At 42.8% G+C, this 20,362-nt stretch overlaps 1 protein-coding gene across 1 annotated transcript in view; it reads right to left on the minus strand.

Moving 5' to 3' along the window:
* The window catches only part of SLC2A3 (solute carrier family 2 member 3), a 60,208-nt gene extending 42,170 nt beyond the window's left edge, over positions 1-18,038 (minus strand). Inside the window, exons 1-2 of the mRNA XM_037068137.1 lie at positions 17,891-18,038; positions 15,876-15,953 (exon numbers count right to left, since the gene is read on the minus strand). Coding sequence (XP_036924032.1) covers positions 15,876-15,896 — 21 coding nt within the window. The 5' untranslated portion in view covers positions 15,897-15,953; positions 17,891-18,038. The remainder of the gene's footprint in view (positions 1-15,875; positions 15,954-17,890) is intronic.
* Positions 18,039-20,362: the final 2,324 nt, after the last annotated feature.

Below are 20,362 nucleotides of genomic sequence, written 5' to 3' on the forward strand. Positions count from 1 at the left end.
AAGCTACGAATGGGAAAAAATGAGACACAGAAATGGTTGTGACAAAGCAGGAAAAAAAAATCCAGAATCTAATTTTGGCGTCTCCATTCAGTAAACATTTATTGATCAGCTACTTCATACTGCGCCCTGTTGGCACAATTCTTTGTGTGCTCACAGAGAGATATCGTGTTGTTATGGCTTCAAGCCACTGCTAAGCTCCCAGATATGCTCTATCTGACCACGGGTAAGTGCCTTTCTACAGGCTGGTGGCCCTTCTAGTAGGAGAGTCATTTAGGAAGTATTTTAGCTGATCTGTTTGCTTCTCCAGAACATAAGCAAGGTCACACACTCATTAGAAGGCCAGGTACTGACTAATTTGGCATTTGCTCCTCTTGAGCACTCTTGACCTTGGATTCTATTGGTTTTAGAAGAATAAGCTTATGTTTACCCACCACAAGAAGCCCATGTGGTTGACCTCTCCTTCTCTTTCTCCCCTGCTGGAATGGACTGTTCTTCCACAGCCTGGCACAGTTCCCCCTAAGGGGCTTTCCCCAGGTTTGGGGCTGTCCATGTCCATGTCTAATTTTGTTCCATATCACGTCCTCTCTTCTGCTTAACTTTTATTACCGCCAGTTTGGAGCCATAGACATAATATTTTATAACCTAAGGACAAAAGATATTTCAAATGATAGGCAGTCAGACAAGGAGAGGTGTCTGGGGTGGTACACAGGCAAGAAAAGGGGAAAGGTGAGAGAGGTTCACCCCATCGCCTCCTGCAGGTGGCACAGGACTCCCCACCTACAAAGTCCTCTCATTGCCTGGAGACCTCTGTTCTAGGTTAAGATTCAAAGTTAGATTCTGGAAACTCTAAGAGTTAGATAATCTCTAAAGCTCCGTCTGGCTTTAAAATTGTATAATTCTCATAAGATTTCACCACCATATCTATTCGCAAGTGAGGATTCCTGAACCAGAGGTCGTGCAGGTAGCTCATCCCACGGGCGGGCGTTCCTCAAAGGCTCTCACTTTATGTGCAGCTTGGGAAATCGAGGAGCGTCATTTGTCCAGTAAAATGACCTCATTACTTCCCAAGGTAAACTCTTAACGCCTGTTCTGGACATTAGGCAACCTGTCTTTACATTCTCTTAAGATAGGTCCATTTCTGTTCCTACTTGTTTTCTGAAGACCGGCTCCCCAAATGGCTATGTTAGCAATGTTGGGACCAGGAGCAGAAGTCTAAACTGGTCATGTAATACACCGGCAGCTCTATACTCCTTCACCAGGCTGTGCTGCCCTCCTTACCCTAAACTCTTACCATTGTTCCTTCCAATCCACAAAGGCTTTTCCTTAAAGTACCAGCCCAATAACATGAAGTAGAATTAAAGTATGTTAGCCATACCACTTTGCACACAACTTTACATTTTTAGTGTAAAATCTAACAAGTAAAATTTGACTACTTTGGCCACATGTTTTTAAACCCAATAGCCCCCCTTTTTTTCCAACCACTATCATCCCCACCCCAGACTGGTACAGTTGTTAGTTGATGAATCTACATTGGCACATCCTTACCACCTAGAATTCACATTTACATTAGAGTTTACTTCTGGTGTTATACATTCTATGGGTTTGGACAAAAGTGTAATGGCTTACACCTACCATTATAGTATCATACAGTGTAGTTTCACTGCCCTAAGTATTTTTTATCTTCTACTTAGTCAGCTCCACTGTTCTCCTGATCCATTTTTAATGAAGTACTTTTCTTTTTTTTTTTTTTAAGATTTTATTTATTTATCTTTAGAGGGAAAGGGGAGAGGGAGAGAAATATCAATGTATGGTTGCCTCCTGTGTGCCCCCTGCCAGGAACTGCATCCCCTGCTGGAAACTGGCCTGCAACCCAGGCATGTGCCCCGACCTGGAATCAAACCGTGATCCTCTGGTTTGCAGGCCCAAGCTCAATCCACTGAGCTACACCAGCCAGGGCTAATGAAGTACTTTTCAAGATCCTAAACTTTCACGTGTTGCCCTGGTTGCTGTGGCTCAGGGATTGAGTGCTGGCTACCACACCGAAAGGTCGCCAACTGGATTCCCAATCAGGGCCCATGTCTGGGTTGTGGGCCAGGCCCCCAGTTAGGGGCGTGCGAGAGGCAACTGATAGATAGAAGTTTCCTCTCACACACTCATATTTCTCTCTCTCTTTCTCTCTCCTTTCCCTCTCTAAAAAGTAAATAAAATAAAATAAACCTTTCATGTGTTTTCTTTCCTAAAATTGTTTTTTTAATGCATATGCCTGGTTTTCACCACCCCCACCTCACCTTTCTTTTTACTACATTCTCCCACTTCACAAATAAATAAATAAAAAAGCTGATTCCTAACCCACCTTCAATTTTTGCTATAGTGCAACAGGCACAGTGGGAGAGTGCGTAACTGAGGGAGTGTGCTGTGGCAATCAACACTGCACGGTGGGTAACGGGAAAAGGCAGTGCCTTTGTGTCTAGTGCTGCTCAGAGTGTGACCATCCGTGGACAGGCAACAGTGGTATCTCTTGGGAGTGTGTTAGGCAAATTTTCAGCTCTGCCCCAGATATGTTGAGTCAGAATCTCTGCAGGGGGGGGGGACCAAGAAATCTGTATTAACGAGCTTCCAAGTGACTCTTTATTGTTCTAAACTCTTACAGTTTTAAAAGCATGCTTTTAAAGACATCCTAAGCATCTGTATGTCTTAGAATTAAGAAGTAGGATGGTCTGGGATGGGGACATATATTAACATTTTCATTTGAAATAAAAAGAAAGTTAGACTTTTTCTGATAGGAAGTCTGATTCAAGCTTAATGGTTTGCCCGTGAACGGTGGCTTTGTCATTCCATTTATACTTCTGAAAATTGAATGAGCTACATCTGTATTCAAAGTTTTTTATATGCACACACACAAAGCACACAAAGTCTACAAGAGTTTTGTGTGTGGTCGTGCAGCTTAAGCGCCGAGTGAAGGCTGAAATCCAGATGTGCGGTTTCTTAGCATAAGTAGAGGCTGAAATACAGCCTGCATGCAACCCACTTGTCAGACCTGCTACTCAGCCAGGAGGGGTCCTTTTTCTTTGCACTGGGTACTGAGAGGAAGCAGGGTTTGCCACCCCAAAATATGCCTTTTTGGGTTATTTTAGCCTTGTTATTATTATTTTTATTATTTTTCATTTCTTAGTCATTTATTTATCAAGAGAAACTATTCCTTAGCTCAAATGTTTATGAGTAAACATTTATTCATGTTTATGTCCTAGCTACTGTAGCTCAGTGGATTGAGTGCTGGCCTGCAAACCAAAAGGTCACCAGTTCAATTCCTAGTCAGGACACATGCCTGGGTTGCAGGCCAGGTCCTCAGTTGGGGGTGTGTGAGAGGCAACTGGTAGATGGATCTCTCACATATTGATGTTTCTCTACCTCTCTCTCCTTTCCTCCCCCCTCCCTATAAAAAGTACATAAATAAAATCTTTTAAAAAAATCATGTTTCATAGATCAGGAACACAGGTCAGTGAAAAACTTCCATGGAATCCAACTCAAAGAAATTGTTTACATTTCAAGATCACTTGGCATTCTGAAAGATACCGGTCTTTCTCATTTCCTCAAATTCTTCCATGGAATCATAATTTCTGTAGAAAGCTGCAACCCCCAGGGATACAACGACGGTTTCCAACATGACATTGCAGATGCTTGGCCAGAAGCCCAGGCATCTGAGGTTTCGTCAAAGCACTGGAAGCTGTGGTAGTAATACTTTCCTCAACACCAACACCCTTTCTGTTGGAGAAATAGTCTTAAGCTGGTTATTTTTAGGAAATAAAGGACTCAGAACAAAACCTTTGACCGTCTTCCCTTAACTGCCTAAAAGAATGTAATCTCTTCCTTTCTCTGCGGTTCCCATTTTCTGCCTTTACTTATTCCCCCCATCATACCCATAACCTGCAACAGCTTCCCTTTTACCTTCTTCATCTTTTGCCTAAATATTCTCAAGCTTATTCTCTTCATTTGAGGGTTATGCCACTTCATTGCTGGGACCATGACAACACTTCCAGACCTAACTAAACACATCAATCCACATCTCACTTGCCTAACCTCAATGAGAGCTATGGCAGTCTCATGTCCAGCCACAGCAAACCCACAGTACTAGGAAGGACACCTCAAATACATGCACTGCCACCTAGTGGCCTGCTGCTAACGAGCTCTGGCTACACCAGATGTTACTAGCATTAGCAACAGCAGGCCTGTAGGTGGAATTGCAAAAGCACTAGACGTGGGCAGAACCCACAGTGTTAGCTTCCTCTTCTTTGGTAATAGCATTTTCTCTGGCTGGAAGTACCTTCCCAAATCTATTTCTCTTAAAGTTATTTTTGTCTTTCGGACTCCAGTGTAAATGCGATTTTTTCCATGACCTCATTTCTTTCTTTTTTTTATTTGATTTGATTTATTTTTAGAGAGAGGGGAAGGGAGGAAGAGAGGGAGAGAAACATCAATGTGTGGTTGCCTCTCACACACCCCCTCCTGGGGACCTGGCCCACAACCCAGGCATGTGCCCTGACAGGGAATTGAATTGGCAACCCTTTGGTTCACAGGCTGGTACTCAATCCACTGAGTTACACCAGCCAGGGCCTTCCACGATCCCCCTTCTGATCTTCTTCCTTAGGGTATATCACTTCTCTAAAATACCACAGTGCGTAGGTTCAGTATTTCATTTCTACTTCTTACAGAGTTTTTCACTGCCTGTTCCAAACTATTTCTCATCCTCTAGTCCCTCAAAAACTCAGCTCCTTTGAAGTACATGTCATCAGAATCCTGCAACCATACGCTGCTGATCTCCTGGGCCACTTACTCTCATTCCCTGGAAATTTTAAAACCTGATTCATTCTCTTAGTTGTACCACTCCTACTGTTATCATCCATTGTGACTTCATCATTCATGGAAACAATCTGTCCCATATGCTGGCCTCTCAGTTTCTTGCCCACTCATTTCCAACCATCTTGCTTTTCAGTGTACTTCAGTAACTTATTTCCATGGTGACACCCTCACCCTGGTCATTAATAATAAAGGTACTCCTGGCTGGTGTAGTTCAGTGGATTGAGCACGGGCCTGCAAACCAGACTATTGAGGTTCGATTCCCAGTCAGGGCACATTCCTGGGTCGCAGGCCAGTTCCCGGCAGGGGCCAGTTCCCAGCAGGGGATGCACGAGAAGCAACCATATATTGATGTTTCTCTTCCTCTCTCCTTCCCTTCCCCTCTAAAAATAAATAAATATTTTTAAAAAATAATAAAGGTACTCCTTCTAAATCCTCTTCTTGCATCTCATACTGACCATCACCTCCTTTCCAACAATGTGATAGAAGAAGTAGAATTTCTAAGCTATTGGCCATAAAAATTTTTCACTGCCCATCAACCTTCTTGTTCACATCACCCAACTTAAATTTTATGATTCATCACTCTAAGCACTCATTTGCATAAACTGGCAACTCTGTGGCCCTTCTTTCCCTCTTGTTGCATTCTTTGGTAAAATCCAACCCTTGGCTAGACCTAACTCTACTTACTCAGCTTGCACTCACTAACTAGCTGGGGAAAAATCAACAAATAAAACCTTAAGGTTATTAAATTCATTCATTCATTCATTCATTCATTTATTCCTTAAGGTTTTATTTATCTTTTAAATTATATTTTATTGATTACGCTATTACAGTTGTCCTGATTTTTCCCCTTTTGCTCCCTTCCACCCAGCATTCCCTCAGGCAATTCCCCCACCATTGTTCTTGTCCTTGAGTCAGGCATTAAGTCCTTTGCCTACTCCATTTCCTGTGCTGTACTTTACATCCCTATGGCTATTCTGTAGCTACCTATTGGTACTTCTTAATCCCCTTACCTCTTCACCCATTCTCTGCCTCCCCCCTCCCATCTGGCAACCTTCCAGTAACTTTCTTTTCTCTTGTTTTTAAGAGTCTCTTTCTACCATCAACCTTTGGCCTTTTAATAATAATGTGTCTTGGAGTGGGCCTCTTGGTGTCCATCATAATCGGGATTATCTGTGCTTCCTGGACTTGCATGTCTATTTCTTTCAACAAATTAAGGAAGTTTTCTTTCATTATTTTTCAAATAGATTTCCAATTTCTTGCTCTTTCTCGTCTCCTTCTGGCACCCCTATGATGAGAATGTTGGACTGTTTAAAGTTGTCCCAGAGGCTGCTTACATTGTCCTCATTTTTTTGTATTCTTTTTTCTTCTTGTCATTCAGCATGATTGTTTTTTGCTTCTTTATGTTCCAAATCATTGATTTGATTCTCAGCTTCATCCACTCTACTGTTGTTTCCCTGTAAATAGTTCTTTATTTCACTTAGTGTATCCTTCGCTTCTGACTGGGATTTTTTATGCTATTGAGGTCCTAAGTTCCTTGAACATCCTTATAACCAATGTCTTGAACTCTGCATCTAGGAGATTCCTTACCTCCATTTGTTTAGCTCTTTTTCTAGAGTGTTGACCTAGTCTTTCATTTGGGCCATGTTTCTTTGTCTTCTCATTTTGGCAGCCTCCATGTGTTTGTTTCTATGTATTATGTAGAGCTGCTATGACTCCCTATCTTAGTAGCCTGGCCTAATGTAGTAGGTGTTCTTTAGGGTCCAGTGGCACAGCCTCCCCTATCGCCTAAGCTGGGTACTCCAGGTTCACCCCTTACGTAGGCTGAGTACATCCTCCTCCTGTAGTTGAGTCTTGTTGCTGTTGGCAGATCAATGGGAGAGATTTACCCAGGCCAGTCAGCTGTAAGGATTGGCTGTGACCACTTACCACCAACCTCCGCCACCCATGGAGGATCAGGTGTGTAGGGGAAGGGTGCTCCGACATGGTCTGGAGCTGTCCACTGGGTATGTTGGTTCTGGGGTTTCCCAGGTGGTGCAGGCCAAGTTCAGTGCCCCCGAGTTTTGCCCAGGGCACCCTGCCTGAGCTCTAAAGTTATCTGAGATGGCTGCTACTTGTGCTGGGTTTGAAGATTCCCAGGTGAAGTCAACCTGTGACTCTAAACTGCCTGCCCCTAGGGCTTGCTGAAGCCAGCCTTGCCTGTTTAATATGATTTAGGTGTCAAAGGCAGCCCTTTTCATATGGAAAGGCAGCATGGGTGGCCCCTTAAGTTGGTGGGGTAGAGCCTCTGTGGATCTCCACAGTGTTAGCCAGGTTGATGGAGTCTCAGATATGGTACCAGCCTACTGGCTCTGTGGGGGAGGGCTCAACACAGGGCAATGATCTCTGCTCGCCCCAATGCCAGACACTTCAGTTTCTCTCTCTACACCACTGGTGCCCTTCAAGCTGTCACCCCTGTGCAGGAGCTCAGAGGGAGAGTGTCCTAGTTGGCGAATCTGTGTGGGGGTTTCCCAGGATGAACTGCTTGGGGCCCCAGCAGCCAGCCTTCTCCGCCAACTCAATCGCTGCTGGTTTTTGCAGCCAGAAGGTGTGGGGCCTTATCTTCCTGGCACTGGAACCCTGGGCTGGGGGGCCTAGTGTGGGTCCAGGACTCCTTGCTCCCAAGATATCCCTCCTGAATTTTTATCCCCCTGGGTGTAGGGCCAGCCCATTCTGCGTCTCTGCCCCTCCTACCAGTCTGGATGGATGTGGTTTCTTCAATTCCATAGTTGTCAGACTTCCATTCAACTCGATTTCTGACAGTCCTGATGATGGCTGTTCTACATTTTAGCTATAATTTTGATGTGGCTGTGTGAAGGGGTGAGCCATGTCCTCCTAGGTCACCATCCTGACCAGACGTCTTATTAAATTTAGGTGACAATCTCAAGCAGGCTGTCAACACTGCCCTGCAAAGCTGTTTTCCCAAATCAATTCACTCCTTATTCTCCAAGAAAAAAAATTCATACCATTTCCTCTCAAATTTCCAAGATCTCCTCTTCCTTTTTCACTTAGATGACTTATTTCATTGAAAACCCTGAGAGAGAAATTTCTCACCTTCCTACTTGCAGTTCGACTATCAGTCTCCACACATTCCTGTCCTTGTTGCTGAAGTGTAGAACTTGTCTCCCATGCCCCACTCACCCCAACTTGAGGCCAGCCCCTCCACTAGAGAAGTGGACCCCTTTCCCTCTTATCTTCCTTAAGAATTTTGTCCTACAAATCACTGCAAGAGCATACTTCATAAGGAAAATACAGAGAAGTTCATGGCCAAGCAAAGAAAGGAAAAGGAGCAGAATGAAGTTGAAGAACGAAGCTCGGGTGATTGGGGTGTAGAGGAAAAACATGCATTAGAAATTGGTTTAGGGTCCAGTTGATTTGTGTATTTATGGTATCACTTTGTAATTTTTGTTTCAGAGCAAATATTCATTTTGTATAAATTTCTAATTGCCTTTGATGTAGACTGATGGGGAAAGTATGATGGGTTTGATTTTTATATCAAATCATCAGGCATAGAGAAATATCTTTTAGAAGTGTTAAAATAAATATTCCTACTGTATATTTAAAATAAAGAATAGAAAGAGAATTTTGTCTTAAAAGTATTTTCTTTATACCATTAAAGTTTTCCTTTCTGACAGATCCATACCATAATGTCTTAACAAGTCTTTCCCTTAGATAAAGATAAAATGCAGAGAACTGGATGGGTCCGGCATGGTAAGATTCTAGATGAGAATCCACCGTGGCTGGTGAGGCTCAACGGACTGAGTGCCAGCTTGCAAACCACAGGGCTGCCTGTTCATTGTGGGCTAGGTCCCCGGCAGAGGGTGCTCGAGAGGCAACCATACATTTATGTTTCTTTCCCTCTCTTTCTCCCTCCCCTTCTCTCTAAAAATAAATAAATTAAATCCTTTTTATAAAGTGAAAAGAATTAATAAAAAAGATTCTAGAAGAGAATCTTACAACATCTAAAAGATTCTATTTTTTAAGTAGAATGGTAGGTGTCAAGGAGTTCATTTTAAACATTCTTGCCCTTTTCACAACAATGGTGCTGAAAACAAAGGAAGGCCGTTGCTTTTCCCAAAGTTGAAGCCAAAGCAAAGGCTCTGAAGGTCAAGAAAGCAGTACTGAAAGGTGTCCGCACGCTGCGGCTCCGAAGGCAGCCTAAATAGCCTAAGAGGGACACCCCCAGGAGAAGCGAGTTTGACCACTATGCCATCATCAGGCTCCCCCTGACTACTCAGCCAGCCAGGAAAGAGACAGATGACAACACACCTGTGTTCCTTGTAGGGGTCTAGACCAACAATCACCACGTCAAACAGGCCATGAGCAGCTCTGTGACATTGACGTGGCCGATGTCAACACCCTGATCAGGCCTGATGGAGAGAAGAGACATATGTTCTATGGCTCCTGACTACGATGCTTCAGACATTGCCAATAAAACTGGGATCACCTAAACTGAGTCCAGCTGCACAATTATAAATGTAAATTTTTCACCATAAAAAAATTCTTAAACACATATATATTCCTTCATAAAAAGGAAAGAAATAATTCTTCTCTTGATCTTAAGTCCTTCTGAAGGTGAGCACCCCATAGCTGTGCTTCCTGTAAAGAAAAATTCCTCGGCGAGCTCTCCCTCTCAGGAGTCCACTGTGCCTTTCCCTCCTCCCTCTGGCCCCCCCAGGGATGCTGTACACTTCCTCTTCTCTCTCCTAAAACCTAAGGGACTTTAAAAAAAAACACTTTTTGCTTCTGTAACTTGTTTCCTTAGCCCATTTCTTTTTTTCTTTCTGTTCTTTTTAAAAATATTTTATTTATTTATTTTCAGAGTGAGGGGAAGAGAAGGAGGGAAACATCAATGTGAGAGAAAAACATTAGTTGGCTGCTTCTCGCACACCCCCAGCCAGGGACCTGGCCCGCATCCCAGGCATGTGCCCTGCCTGGGAATCCAACCAGCGACCTTTCAGTTCACAGGCTGGTGCTCAATCCACTGAGCCACAGCAGCCAGGGCTCCTTAGCCCATTTCTTCTACAGCTCACTTTTACTACCTCTGTAACTTTCTAAGTAAACTTTCTCTTATAATTTGAAAAAAAAAAAAAGAAGTAAATTTCTTCCAGTTCCTTAAACCAGTCTCTATTAAACTTTCTCCAGTTGTGCTTTTGTATCACCTGGTCTGTTTGAACTACTTCCCCCAAGATCATCAACAAACTTTATCTTTCCAAAGCCAATGATTAATTTTCTATTCCTTTTTTAATCAAGCACTCAAAAACATATGATAAAACTGATCCCCCCCTTTGTACAAATACATTTCTTCCCTTGGCTTTATATGCCAATCTGTTTATCTCACTGCATTTTCTCAGCGTGCCTAAATACTTAGTGTCCCCAAAGGGTCAATCCTTAAAGCTCTTCAATATATACTCACTTTCTGGGCTCTTCTCCAGACCAGTGGCTCTAAACACCATCTCAGTCTCCAATCTGGCCCTGCTCTCTAAGCTGCAGACTTGGATATCTCCACGTGGGGATTAATGGAATTTCAAACCCAGAAGCACTCTAGGCTTCTGGTCCACTCATCCACTAACTTGTTTTTCCTCCTCACTTGCACAAGCCAAAAACTGAGAGCTAGTATTCATTTCTGTATTGCCTTCAAACTCCACACCTAATTCGTTAGCAAGTGCTGCTTGCTGAATCTGACTGCTTCTACCACCCCTGTCACGACCCTATTTCCTCGGGTCACTATTACCTCTAAAATATAATAGCCAGTAACTAATCTCTCTGCTTCTACATTTATCCCCATAGAGCGTTTCTTTAATCCACAAGGACAGGGATTGTCTAGAAACATAAATCTGCTCTTATTTCTTTCCAGGTCAAAACCTTTCTAGCAGCCTTCCATCACCGTTAGAAAACAATGTAAACATCTCATCATGGACTACTGGGCCATATATACGGCCTGGCTCCGGGTCGCCTGCCCAACCTCCTTTCCTACCACGCTCTTCATGCACCATATTCCGTCCTTGCTGTTGTCTGAATGGTCCATCAGCCAAATGCAGCCTACCATTTGTTTTATGTTGTTTTAATTTTTTATTATGAGGTAATTACAGATCCACATGTAATTATAAGAAATAATCTAGCCCTGGCTGGTGTGGCTCAGTGGATTGAGTGCTGGCCTGCGAACCAAAGGGTCGCTGGTTTGATTCCTGGTCATGGTACATGCCTGCGTTTGTGAGCCAGGTCCTCAGTAGGGGGTGCATGAGAGATGTTTCTCTCCCTTTCTTTCTCCCTCCCTTCCTCTCTCTAAAAATAAATTAATTAGATCTTTTAAAAATAATTTAAAAATATTACATATACAGAGATCCCACATACACTTCACCTAGTTTTCCAATGGCAATATGTTACCAATTTTATATGCACTCATTTGTGTGTGTTTAATTCTATGCAGTTTTATCACATGTGTAGATTCATTCATATACCATCACAGTCAAGATACAAAACTTCTGGGGGAGCGGTGGGCTGGGATGGGAGTAAAAGACAGAAAACTGTACTTGAACAACAATTTAAAAAAAAAAGATACAGCCCTGGCTGGTGTAGTTCAGTGGATTGAGCACAGGCCTGTGAAGCAAAGGATCACTGGTTCGATTCCCAGTCAGGGCACATGCCTGGGTTGCAGGCCAGGTTCCCAGTAGGGGACACATGAGAGGCAACCACACATTGATGTTTCTCTCCCACTCTTTCTCCTTCCCTTCTCCTCTCTCTAAAAACAAATAAATAAACTATTAAAAAAAGATACAAAACTTCTATCAGAAGGATCCTTCCAAAAAAGATCCCTCGAGTCTCCCTTTTATTTTTTTATCATTTTAAAAGATTTTGTTTATTTTTATTTTCAGAGAGAGGAGAAGGGAGGGAGAAAGAGAGAAAAGAAAACATCAAGGTGTGAGAGAAACATCGATGTTCGGTTGCCTCTCACATGCGTCCATCCAGGGACCTGGCCTGCAACCCAGGCATGTGCCCTGACTGGTTCACAGGCTGGCACTCAATCCACCGAACTACATCAGCCAGGATGTCCAGTTTCCCTTTTATAGCCTGTCATCTCTCGTCCAATCCCAGCCCATGGCAACCATTAGTCTTTTCTCCATCTCTAATAATTTTGTCATGAAAGAAAATGTTATATAAGTGGAACCTATCTTAGTCTGGGCTGCCGCCACAGAACACCACAGACTGGGGACGTAAACAACCAGTCCTCACGGTTATGAAGGCTGGAAGTCTAAGGTCAGGTGCCAGCATGGTGGGGTTTGGCGAAGGTGCCCCTCCTGGTTTACAGTCATCTTGTTGTGTCTTCCCAAGGTGGAGAGACAGCAGACCAGCTCTCTGGCCTCTTCCTGTAAAGGCACTAATCTAGTTTGAGGCCTGCACCACGTGATCTCATCAATCACCTCCTACAGGCCCCGCCTCCAAATGCTATCACAGAGGGGGTTCGATTTAAACATGTGAATCTTGGGGGATACAAACATTCAGTCCCTAACAATATCATATAATACTGTCTTTTTTCCCCACTCAGCTTGATTCCCTTGAGATCCACCCAAGTTGTTGTATGTATTAACAGTTTGTTCCCTTTTATTGCTGAGTAGTATACCAGGAACATACTATAGTGTGTTTTACCATTCATCTGGTAAAGGACAATTGGGTTGTTTCTAGTTACTCCTTTGCTATGACAAACAAACCTGGTATGAACTCTCAAGTAACGGTTTTTGTATGATTATGTTTTTATATCTCTGGGAATGCCATTGCCGAGTCATAAGGCAAATGCATGTTTTGTAAGAAACTTCATAATTTTTACCAGAATAATTGTACCATTTTACATTTCATCATTAATGTATGAATGATTCAGTTTCTCTGCATCCTGGCCAGCAAATGGTGTTATCATTAATTTTCATTTTAGGAATTCTGATAGGTGTATAGTTATAGTCAATTATCAGTTCTCGAATGTCTCCCATCTCGAACTATTTGGTTCTTGACCAAGTTGTTCACGGAAATAATGTTTTGGTTGTTGAACAAAACTTTGGTTCTTGACCTGACATTTTCATGCCGATACCTGTATGATTAGCCACACATCTCTCAGGTGAGAAAGGAGAGAGTGAATGAGTTATGATTTGGTTTTTAAACAAACCACTTCTGGAACAGCTGTCCAGAACGAATTAAAGTTCTACTGTGTATCTTATTGATTTCACTTTGCATTTCCCTAGTAACTAACGACACTGAACATCTTTTCACGTGCTTTTTTGTCATCTGTATACCCTCTTCGGTGACATGTCTGTTTGTGTCCTTTGCCCATTTTTTTAAACCACTGAGGTTTTTAAATAACAGTTTTATTGAGATGTAACTCATATGCTATACAATTCACCATTTAAAGTGTCCAACTTGGTAGTTTTTTTAGTATATTTACAATTATGCAACCACCATGCAATCACCAAAATTATGAAATTTTGAAATATTTCATACCATACCCATTAGCAGTCGCTCTCCGATTTCCCCAAAACTCCGGGCCCTAGGCAACCACTAAACCACTTTTCTCCTTACGGATTTGTCTGCTCTAGACATTTCCTATGAATGGCACCATACAGTGAGTGGTCCTTTGTGACTGGCTTATTTTGCTGAGTATGTTTCCAAGGTTCATCTACGTTACGGCCTGTATCAGTTCTCATTTCTTTTTATCGTTAAGTGATATTCCATTGTAGGGGTATACCACATTTTATTTATGCAGTCATCAGACGCTTGGCATTTGGGTTGTTTCTACCTTATGAATAATACTGTTATGAACATTCAAGTACAAGTTTCTGTGTGGACATATGTTTTCATTTCTCTTGGGTATATACCTATAACTGAAATTGCTAGGGTCACATGGTAATTCCATGTTTAACCTTTTAAGAAATTGTCAGACTAATTTCCAAAGTGGCAATACCATTTTGCATTCCTATTAGCAGTGTATAGGGTTCCAATTTCTCCAAATCCTTGCCAAAACTTTAATTAAAAATTTTTTATTATTGATTTTAGAGAGAGAAAGGGATAAAGAAACATCAATTTGTTGTTCCACTTATTTATGCAATCATTGGTTGCTTCTTGTAATATGTGCCCTTACTGGGGATCAAACCTTCAACCTTGGTGTATCAGGATGATGCCCTGACCAACTGAGCTACCTGGCCTGGGCACCTTGCCAACTCTTTTCAATGTCTGTACTTTCAGTTGCAGACAACTTAGTGAGTATAAAGTAATGTCTCACTGTGGTTGTGATTTGCATTCCCCTAATAGCTAGTGATAGTGAATACCTTTTCATGTGCTTATCAGTCATTTGTATATCTTCTTCTGGGAAGTATCCAGAGATCCTTCACCCATTTTTTAATTGGGTTATTTGTCTTTTTATTATTGAATTCAATAGTCTTTCTATATCCTAGATGCAAGTCCCTTATATATATATATACTACTTGCCAAAATTATCTCCCATTTTGTGGGTTGTCTTTTCAGTTTCTTGATAGTGTCCTTTGAAACACAAGGGTTTTACCTTGGCTGGTGTGGCTCAGCGGATTGAGTGCTGGCCTGCTAACAGGAGGTTGCTGGTTCGATCCCCAGTCAGAGTACATGCCCAGGTTGCGGGCTGGGTACCCAGTGGGGGACACACAAGAGGCAACCACACATGGATGTTTCTCTCTCCCTCCCTCCCTTCCCTTCTCTCTAGAAGTGAATAAAGTCTTAAAAAGAGAAAAAAAACAAGGATTTTTTTTGGGGGGCATTGTTTTGTTTTGTTCTACCATCACTGATATATATATTGCAAAAATAATGCAGACTAACACAATTACCTTAGCAGGATGTGGCAATGATTTAAGACTGGCTAAAAAAAAGGGATCATATTATGTAATTCATTTTTAAGGTCTACAGGAAATGGTTTGAAGCATTGGAAAGTACTGAAAGCTGCACTCTGACAACAATCTCCCATGTTAACATAAATTATTATTTTGCATGTTACTAAGCTATGTAAAGTAAAAATAAAGATCAATTCTCATTTAGACCCAAACTGTATAAAAACTACTACCAAGGACCATCTTTGACTTCTGGGTGGGAAATTTTACACATAGACAGCCCAGGGCCTTTGTTGTGGGTGGAAACACAAGTTCTTTGTTCATTTTTCCCCCCCTTCACCCAAGGATTTTTTTAGAAATTCCTTTTAGAAAGAAAGGAAGGGACAGAAGAAGGGAGAGAGAGAAACATTGATACAAGAGAGAAGCATCCATTGGTTGCATCCCATATATGCCCGGACTGGGGATCTTAAGTGGCCAGACCAGGGCTTAAACCTACAACCTCGGTATGTGCCCAGACCAGGTATGGAACCTGAAATGTTTTGGGGCCAGATACCAGTGAATTCTCAAAGAACAAGCTCATTTAGAATCTTTCTCGATGTGATCATGTTGGTAAGCCCTTGACTTCAGGCCATATGTGATTTCGCTGTAAGATGATGTCCACCTACCCCATCTCATTCCCAAATCTTAAAAATACCTTTCTGAGGATCTTCATCCAAATGTTTTGCAAGATATATGACTCACACTCTGGAGAACAGTTCTTATCATTGTGCATACTCATATATTACTTGATATTACTCTTTACACTTATATGTCATGGCTCTTTTCAAGGAGATTCCTCAAGACCACCTGTGTATATTTTAACTGAGGCCTGTTGGCAGTTACAATGCTGAACATGGGTATTTTGTCATTCTTATTATTCTTGATAATATTGAAGTACAAAACCCCACATATTTTAATTAAATATGAACAGAAGTGTGGGATTGTACACAGTTCTGTTGGCTGCAATAGTCTCTCCCATCACCATTTATGAATGTAGGTCACTCAGTATCAGGACGACAAAAGTTTACAAGTAATAGGTATTGTGATTATTGACATAACTGTGACAAAACAAATTGATTTCAATCTTACATTCTTAATACTCACATCCTGTTTGTTCCTTTCCATCTTTCTGCTATACTAAGAATTGACTCTCCCTCCAATTCCTCTTCCAGGTACTGCTGCCTGTAAATTGTAATTGGCTAGTTATTTATTTGCTGTACTTAAGCTCCATAATAGGCTGTGACTTTAGCAACCTAACCAATGGGCACACCAATAAATACTTGTGGAAGAAGGTAAAACCTCATACAACTCTAATGTTGTCTTAGATTAACTCAATTCTGGGGTCAACAAAGCTCTTTCCACTTGTTCAGGAGCCAGTGCAAGGGTTCTGGGGAAAGAAAAGGGAAAGGGCTGAATATGTTGAAAACAGAGCCTGTGTATTTTGAGTCATTGCTCTGTCATCAATTACTACAGTTTCCCCACGAGCAAAATGAGCAGGAAACAGGCTAGGTGATCATGCTGTTATAAAATTCTGGAACTGAATGTGGCTTATTTGGCCATGTATAATTTTAAATATTTGAAATAAGCCACCCCCTCATAGCTCCACCTTAGCCTACACTGTTTCAGTGAGCTGCAGTGGAACGCACAACTGTGATTCTACTTAACCAGTTACCAAGTCTGAGTCTGTTCCCTCCCCTTCTGGCTCTCCTGGCTTGGATGCACAGTTCTGAGGATCAGATGAAATGCGCATGTTGAAGCACTAGTATTATTTCCTATGCTTATCTGAAGGAAGAGAATAAAGGACAAGCTATTCCTTTGACTATTCCAAAGCCTCCTTATTATCTTTTCCTTTTCCTTTTTCCCTATGGCCTTTCCATTCCCAGTTTCACCTCTTTCCTTCCTTCTGCTTGCTACTTCTTGTCTTCTAGGTCGTCCTCACTTGGGGAAAAACAAACAAACAAACCAAAAAGAACCAAACCCAATCTGCAACTTTTTTAACTCAAATAAATATACTTTTCTTAAAAAGTGGGATGCTACTTGGTTTTTTTGTAAAATTAACTCAGATAAAGTCTTCATGAAAACCAATGGAAAGTCTAACTTTAGTCTACATATTAAATGGGGACATAATTCATAACAATATTTTGCCAAAAGCACTTAGGTTTACTACCCTTCTGTCCCACCTCAGGAATGAAGAACTGCATGAATTCTTTAGCCCTGAATGATTGAATGATGGCTAACTTTCTAAGAAAACTCCAATTTTCAACGTACAAAAACCTACAAAGCTAATCTCATCTGCATAGCGCTTTCCTGGTAGACATCTTTCAAGGCCAACACAACTCCCTCTTCCTTAGTCCAGTTCCCTGTTTCTGGATCATTCTTCTATGGCTTCCTCACTTCCTTCAGGTGTCTGGTCAAAAGGCACTTGCTCAGAAAGGCCTTCTCAGACCCATCCCTTCTCCTTCCCCCAATTTAAAATACCAGTCCCCCCTCTCCTCCATTTCCTACTATGTGTTTCCTTGGTGAGATTTATCATTGTCTGGCGTATCGTTGATCTGTCTATGCATTTTCTTGTCTGTCCCTTCCCTAGTAAGCAAGCTCCAGGTTGGCAGGTCCACAGTTCACCTCGTTCACCGTGGATCCTCAGCACGAAGGGTTTGGGACATAGTAGGTGCTTAGGTAATAAATATTCTCCCTAATACCCTGAGGCCACTTGGCTAGTTTCTCCAGAGCCTCCGGACCCCTTCTCCCCTGGCCCAGCCCCACACTCGCCCACCTCCACCCGAGCCCACCTGCCGGCGCAGGGACGGCGCCGCGCACCCACCACCCAGACCCGGCCACTGCGGTTGGGCCCTGCGCGCCGCTCAACCGCCCATCTCGGGGCCACCCACACCTCTCCGCTGGTCCCCGGCCGCCGCGCCCGGGAGGGACAGTGACGGCGCCACTGCGCTTCAGCGCCCGCTGAGTAGCCGTTAGGCCCCGCGCTGCTCGGAAATGCCAAGGATTCTGTTTGGAACGATCCGTTGGCCTGGTAGGAAAATGTGACTCGGTTTATCCGGCTCCTCCGTGAGCGGGACTCAGGGCTCGCGAGGCCCCGCCCGCAGCCCCGCCGGATTTCTCACCTTCACACCCAACAGACCCGCGGGGCGCCTCCTTCCGCCCGGCCCGTGCCATCCGGCGCCCCACCGGCGTCTTCAGGCGACAGGAGCGGGGAACCATCAATGGGGCAGCACTTCTGGGCCCCACCACCCTTAAAGTCGCTCTCAGGAGAGTGCTGGCATTTCTGCTTTAAGAGATATCTGCCTGCCTCCCCGCCTCCCCGGAATTGGTGCCCCCAGATACCACTGGGGGAACCCCAGAGTCGGGCGGAGAAGGCCAAGGGCAATTTCTATTGACAGTCCTTTGGATCCAGTAGCTCTTCTGGGATGAAAAACCCGAGGCCTTCTGCTCCGCCTACTGGAAAGGACCCTGCAGAGTTTGGGGGTTAGAAGTACTAAGTAAAGGTCGTCCTCTGCTGCCTCACTGGTGGTGTCCGGGGGAGGGGAAGGCCCCAGGACATGGACCACAGAAGATGTTTGAAGGCATGGTGCTCCTCTGAACCTAAATGTTCGGGGTCTCAGCATGAGAGCCTGGCTTTTTTTGGTGAAAAGTTGAGTCGACGGTGATAAGGGTTTTTTAAAAAGTCTACACTACACTTCTCAAAAGAGAATATCCCAGTGAACAGTTCACACATGAAAAGGTGTGCAACTGAATTGGTCATCGGGAAACTCTAAATTAACACCGCATGAGCTTCCATTCCACACCTTCAGAAGGGATAAAATGGGAGGAGGAAAGAGAGAGAGAGCTGCCAAACTTGGGAGGGGACATGGAGTATCCTGAACTCTCATATACTATTTGGTTTTTATTATTTTATTTTATTTCATTTCATTTCATTTTATTTTTAAACCTAGAATTTCTCTCTCTTTTTAAGATTTTATTTATCTTTAGAGGGGAAGGGAAGGAGAGAGGGAGAGAAATGTCTATGTATGGTTGCCTCTTGTGCATCCCATGTTGGGAACTGGCCTGCAACCCAGGCATGTGCCCTGACTGGGAATTGAACCAGCGACCCTTTGGTTTGCAGGCCAGCACTCAATCCACTGAGTCACCCCAGCCAGGGCAAGATTATATATTTAAAAAAATAGGTCCTAGAATATTTATCTCAGCAGTTTTCATAATAGATCCAAACTGGAAACAATTCAAATTCAAATGTTCATTTTGAATGGTCATTTTGAATGATGGACAAATATATTGTGTTATATTCACACAATGGAATATAACACAAAGAGAGTGAATGTAGTACAGTGACATGCAACTATATGGATAAATTTCACAAAACTGAATGAAAGAAACTAGGTGCAAAAAAGAACACAGTGAATGGTTTCATTTCTATAAAGGTCAAAAACAGGCAACACTAATCTAGATGTCATGAAGTCAGATTGTGGTTAGCCTTTGGGGCGTGGTCACTGGGAAGAGGCATCAGGGCTCCTGGGGTACGTTCTGTGGGTTGGTCTGGGCGCTGTCAGCTTTGTAAAAACAACCATCCAACTGAACTTTTTCCGTCTGTCTTTTACTTTAAGAAGTTTTTAAGAAAAAACAAAGCCTGAAGTGCACTGGTAGGCACTATGGTGTCCTGGAAAGGCGTTTCTGCTTCTAGTCGTTCATAATTGAGGAGGTGACAAAAACATAAAAATCGTTGCTTGGGAATAGTCTTTGATACTATGCTAATTTTCAGGGAGGTTCAAAATAATTACAACGGAATAAAGTTGGGAAAAAGAATATGCATCTGGGCAGAGTTTCTGAGTGAGCAGGGATCATCAGATTACTTATGGCCAGGAGGCAGGGTCATCAACTGTCTCAGTTCCCCAGGACGGAGGTGTTTCCCAGGACAGGTGACTTTCAGTGCTAATTCTGGGATCCTACTGGGAATCCTAGGATGGATGGTCACTCTAGCAGGGGCTGAGCCTAATATGTCTTTGAACTTGTGTAAGTATTCTAAGAGAAAGTCTTACACGTAGAAGATGCTCAATAAGCTCAGTGAATATTTGTTGGAATGAAATAGGGGACATAATAACAGAAATAAGGGCATCTATTCAAATGATGCCAGTCATTTTAGGGGTGGGCAGAGAACTGTGAGAAATGTGGGATAGGACCAGGGTGCAGAGGACCGTGAATGCTAGACTGAATGTTTTGGATTGTATTTTATTGACAGTTGGTAGCCATGGAATGCTTTTGAATGAAATGTGTAACATGAAAAAAAAAGAAGAAGAAGAAGCAGTACTGCCCTGGCAGGGCAGCCCCGTTGATGAGAGCATTGTCCTGATACACCAAGGTTGTGGGTTCAATCCCCAGTCGGGGCACGTACAAGAATCAACCAGTGATGCACAAATAAGTGAACAAATAAACTGATGTGTCTCACATGCACTCTTTCTCCCTTTTTCTCTAAAATAAATTAAAATTATTATATAAAAGTGTGCTTTTCCTTATTAAATCTTGGAAAAGTCAATATAAGTAGAGTAGTACAAGTTGAAGCCCACCAAAAAGTCATTATGAGTCCA

This window comes from Sturnira hondurensis, unplaced genomic scaffold (assembly GCF_014824575.4).
Source record: "Sturnira hondurensis isolate 20B ecotype Veracruz unplaced genomic scaffold, ASM1482457v3 Scaffold0017436, whole genome shotgun sequence".
In the NCBI taxonomy this organism is placed as follows: domain Eukaryota; kingdom Metazoa; phylum Chordata; class Mammalia; order Chiroptera; family Phyllostomidae; genus Sturnira; species Sturnira hondurensis.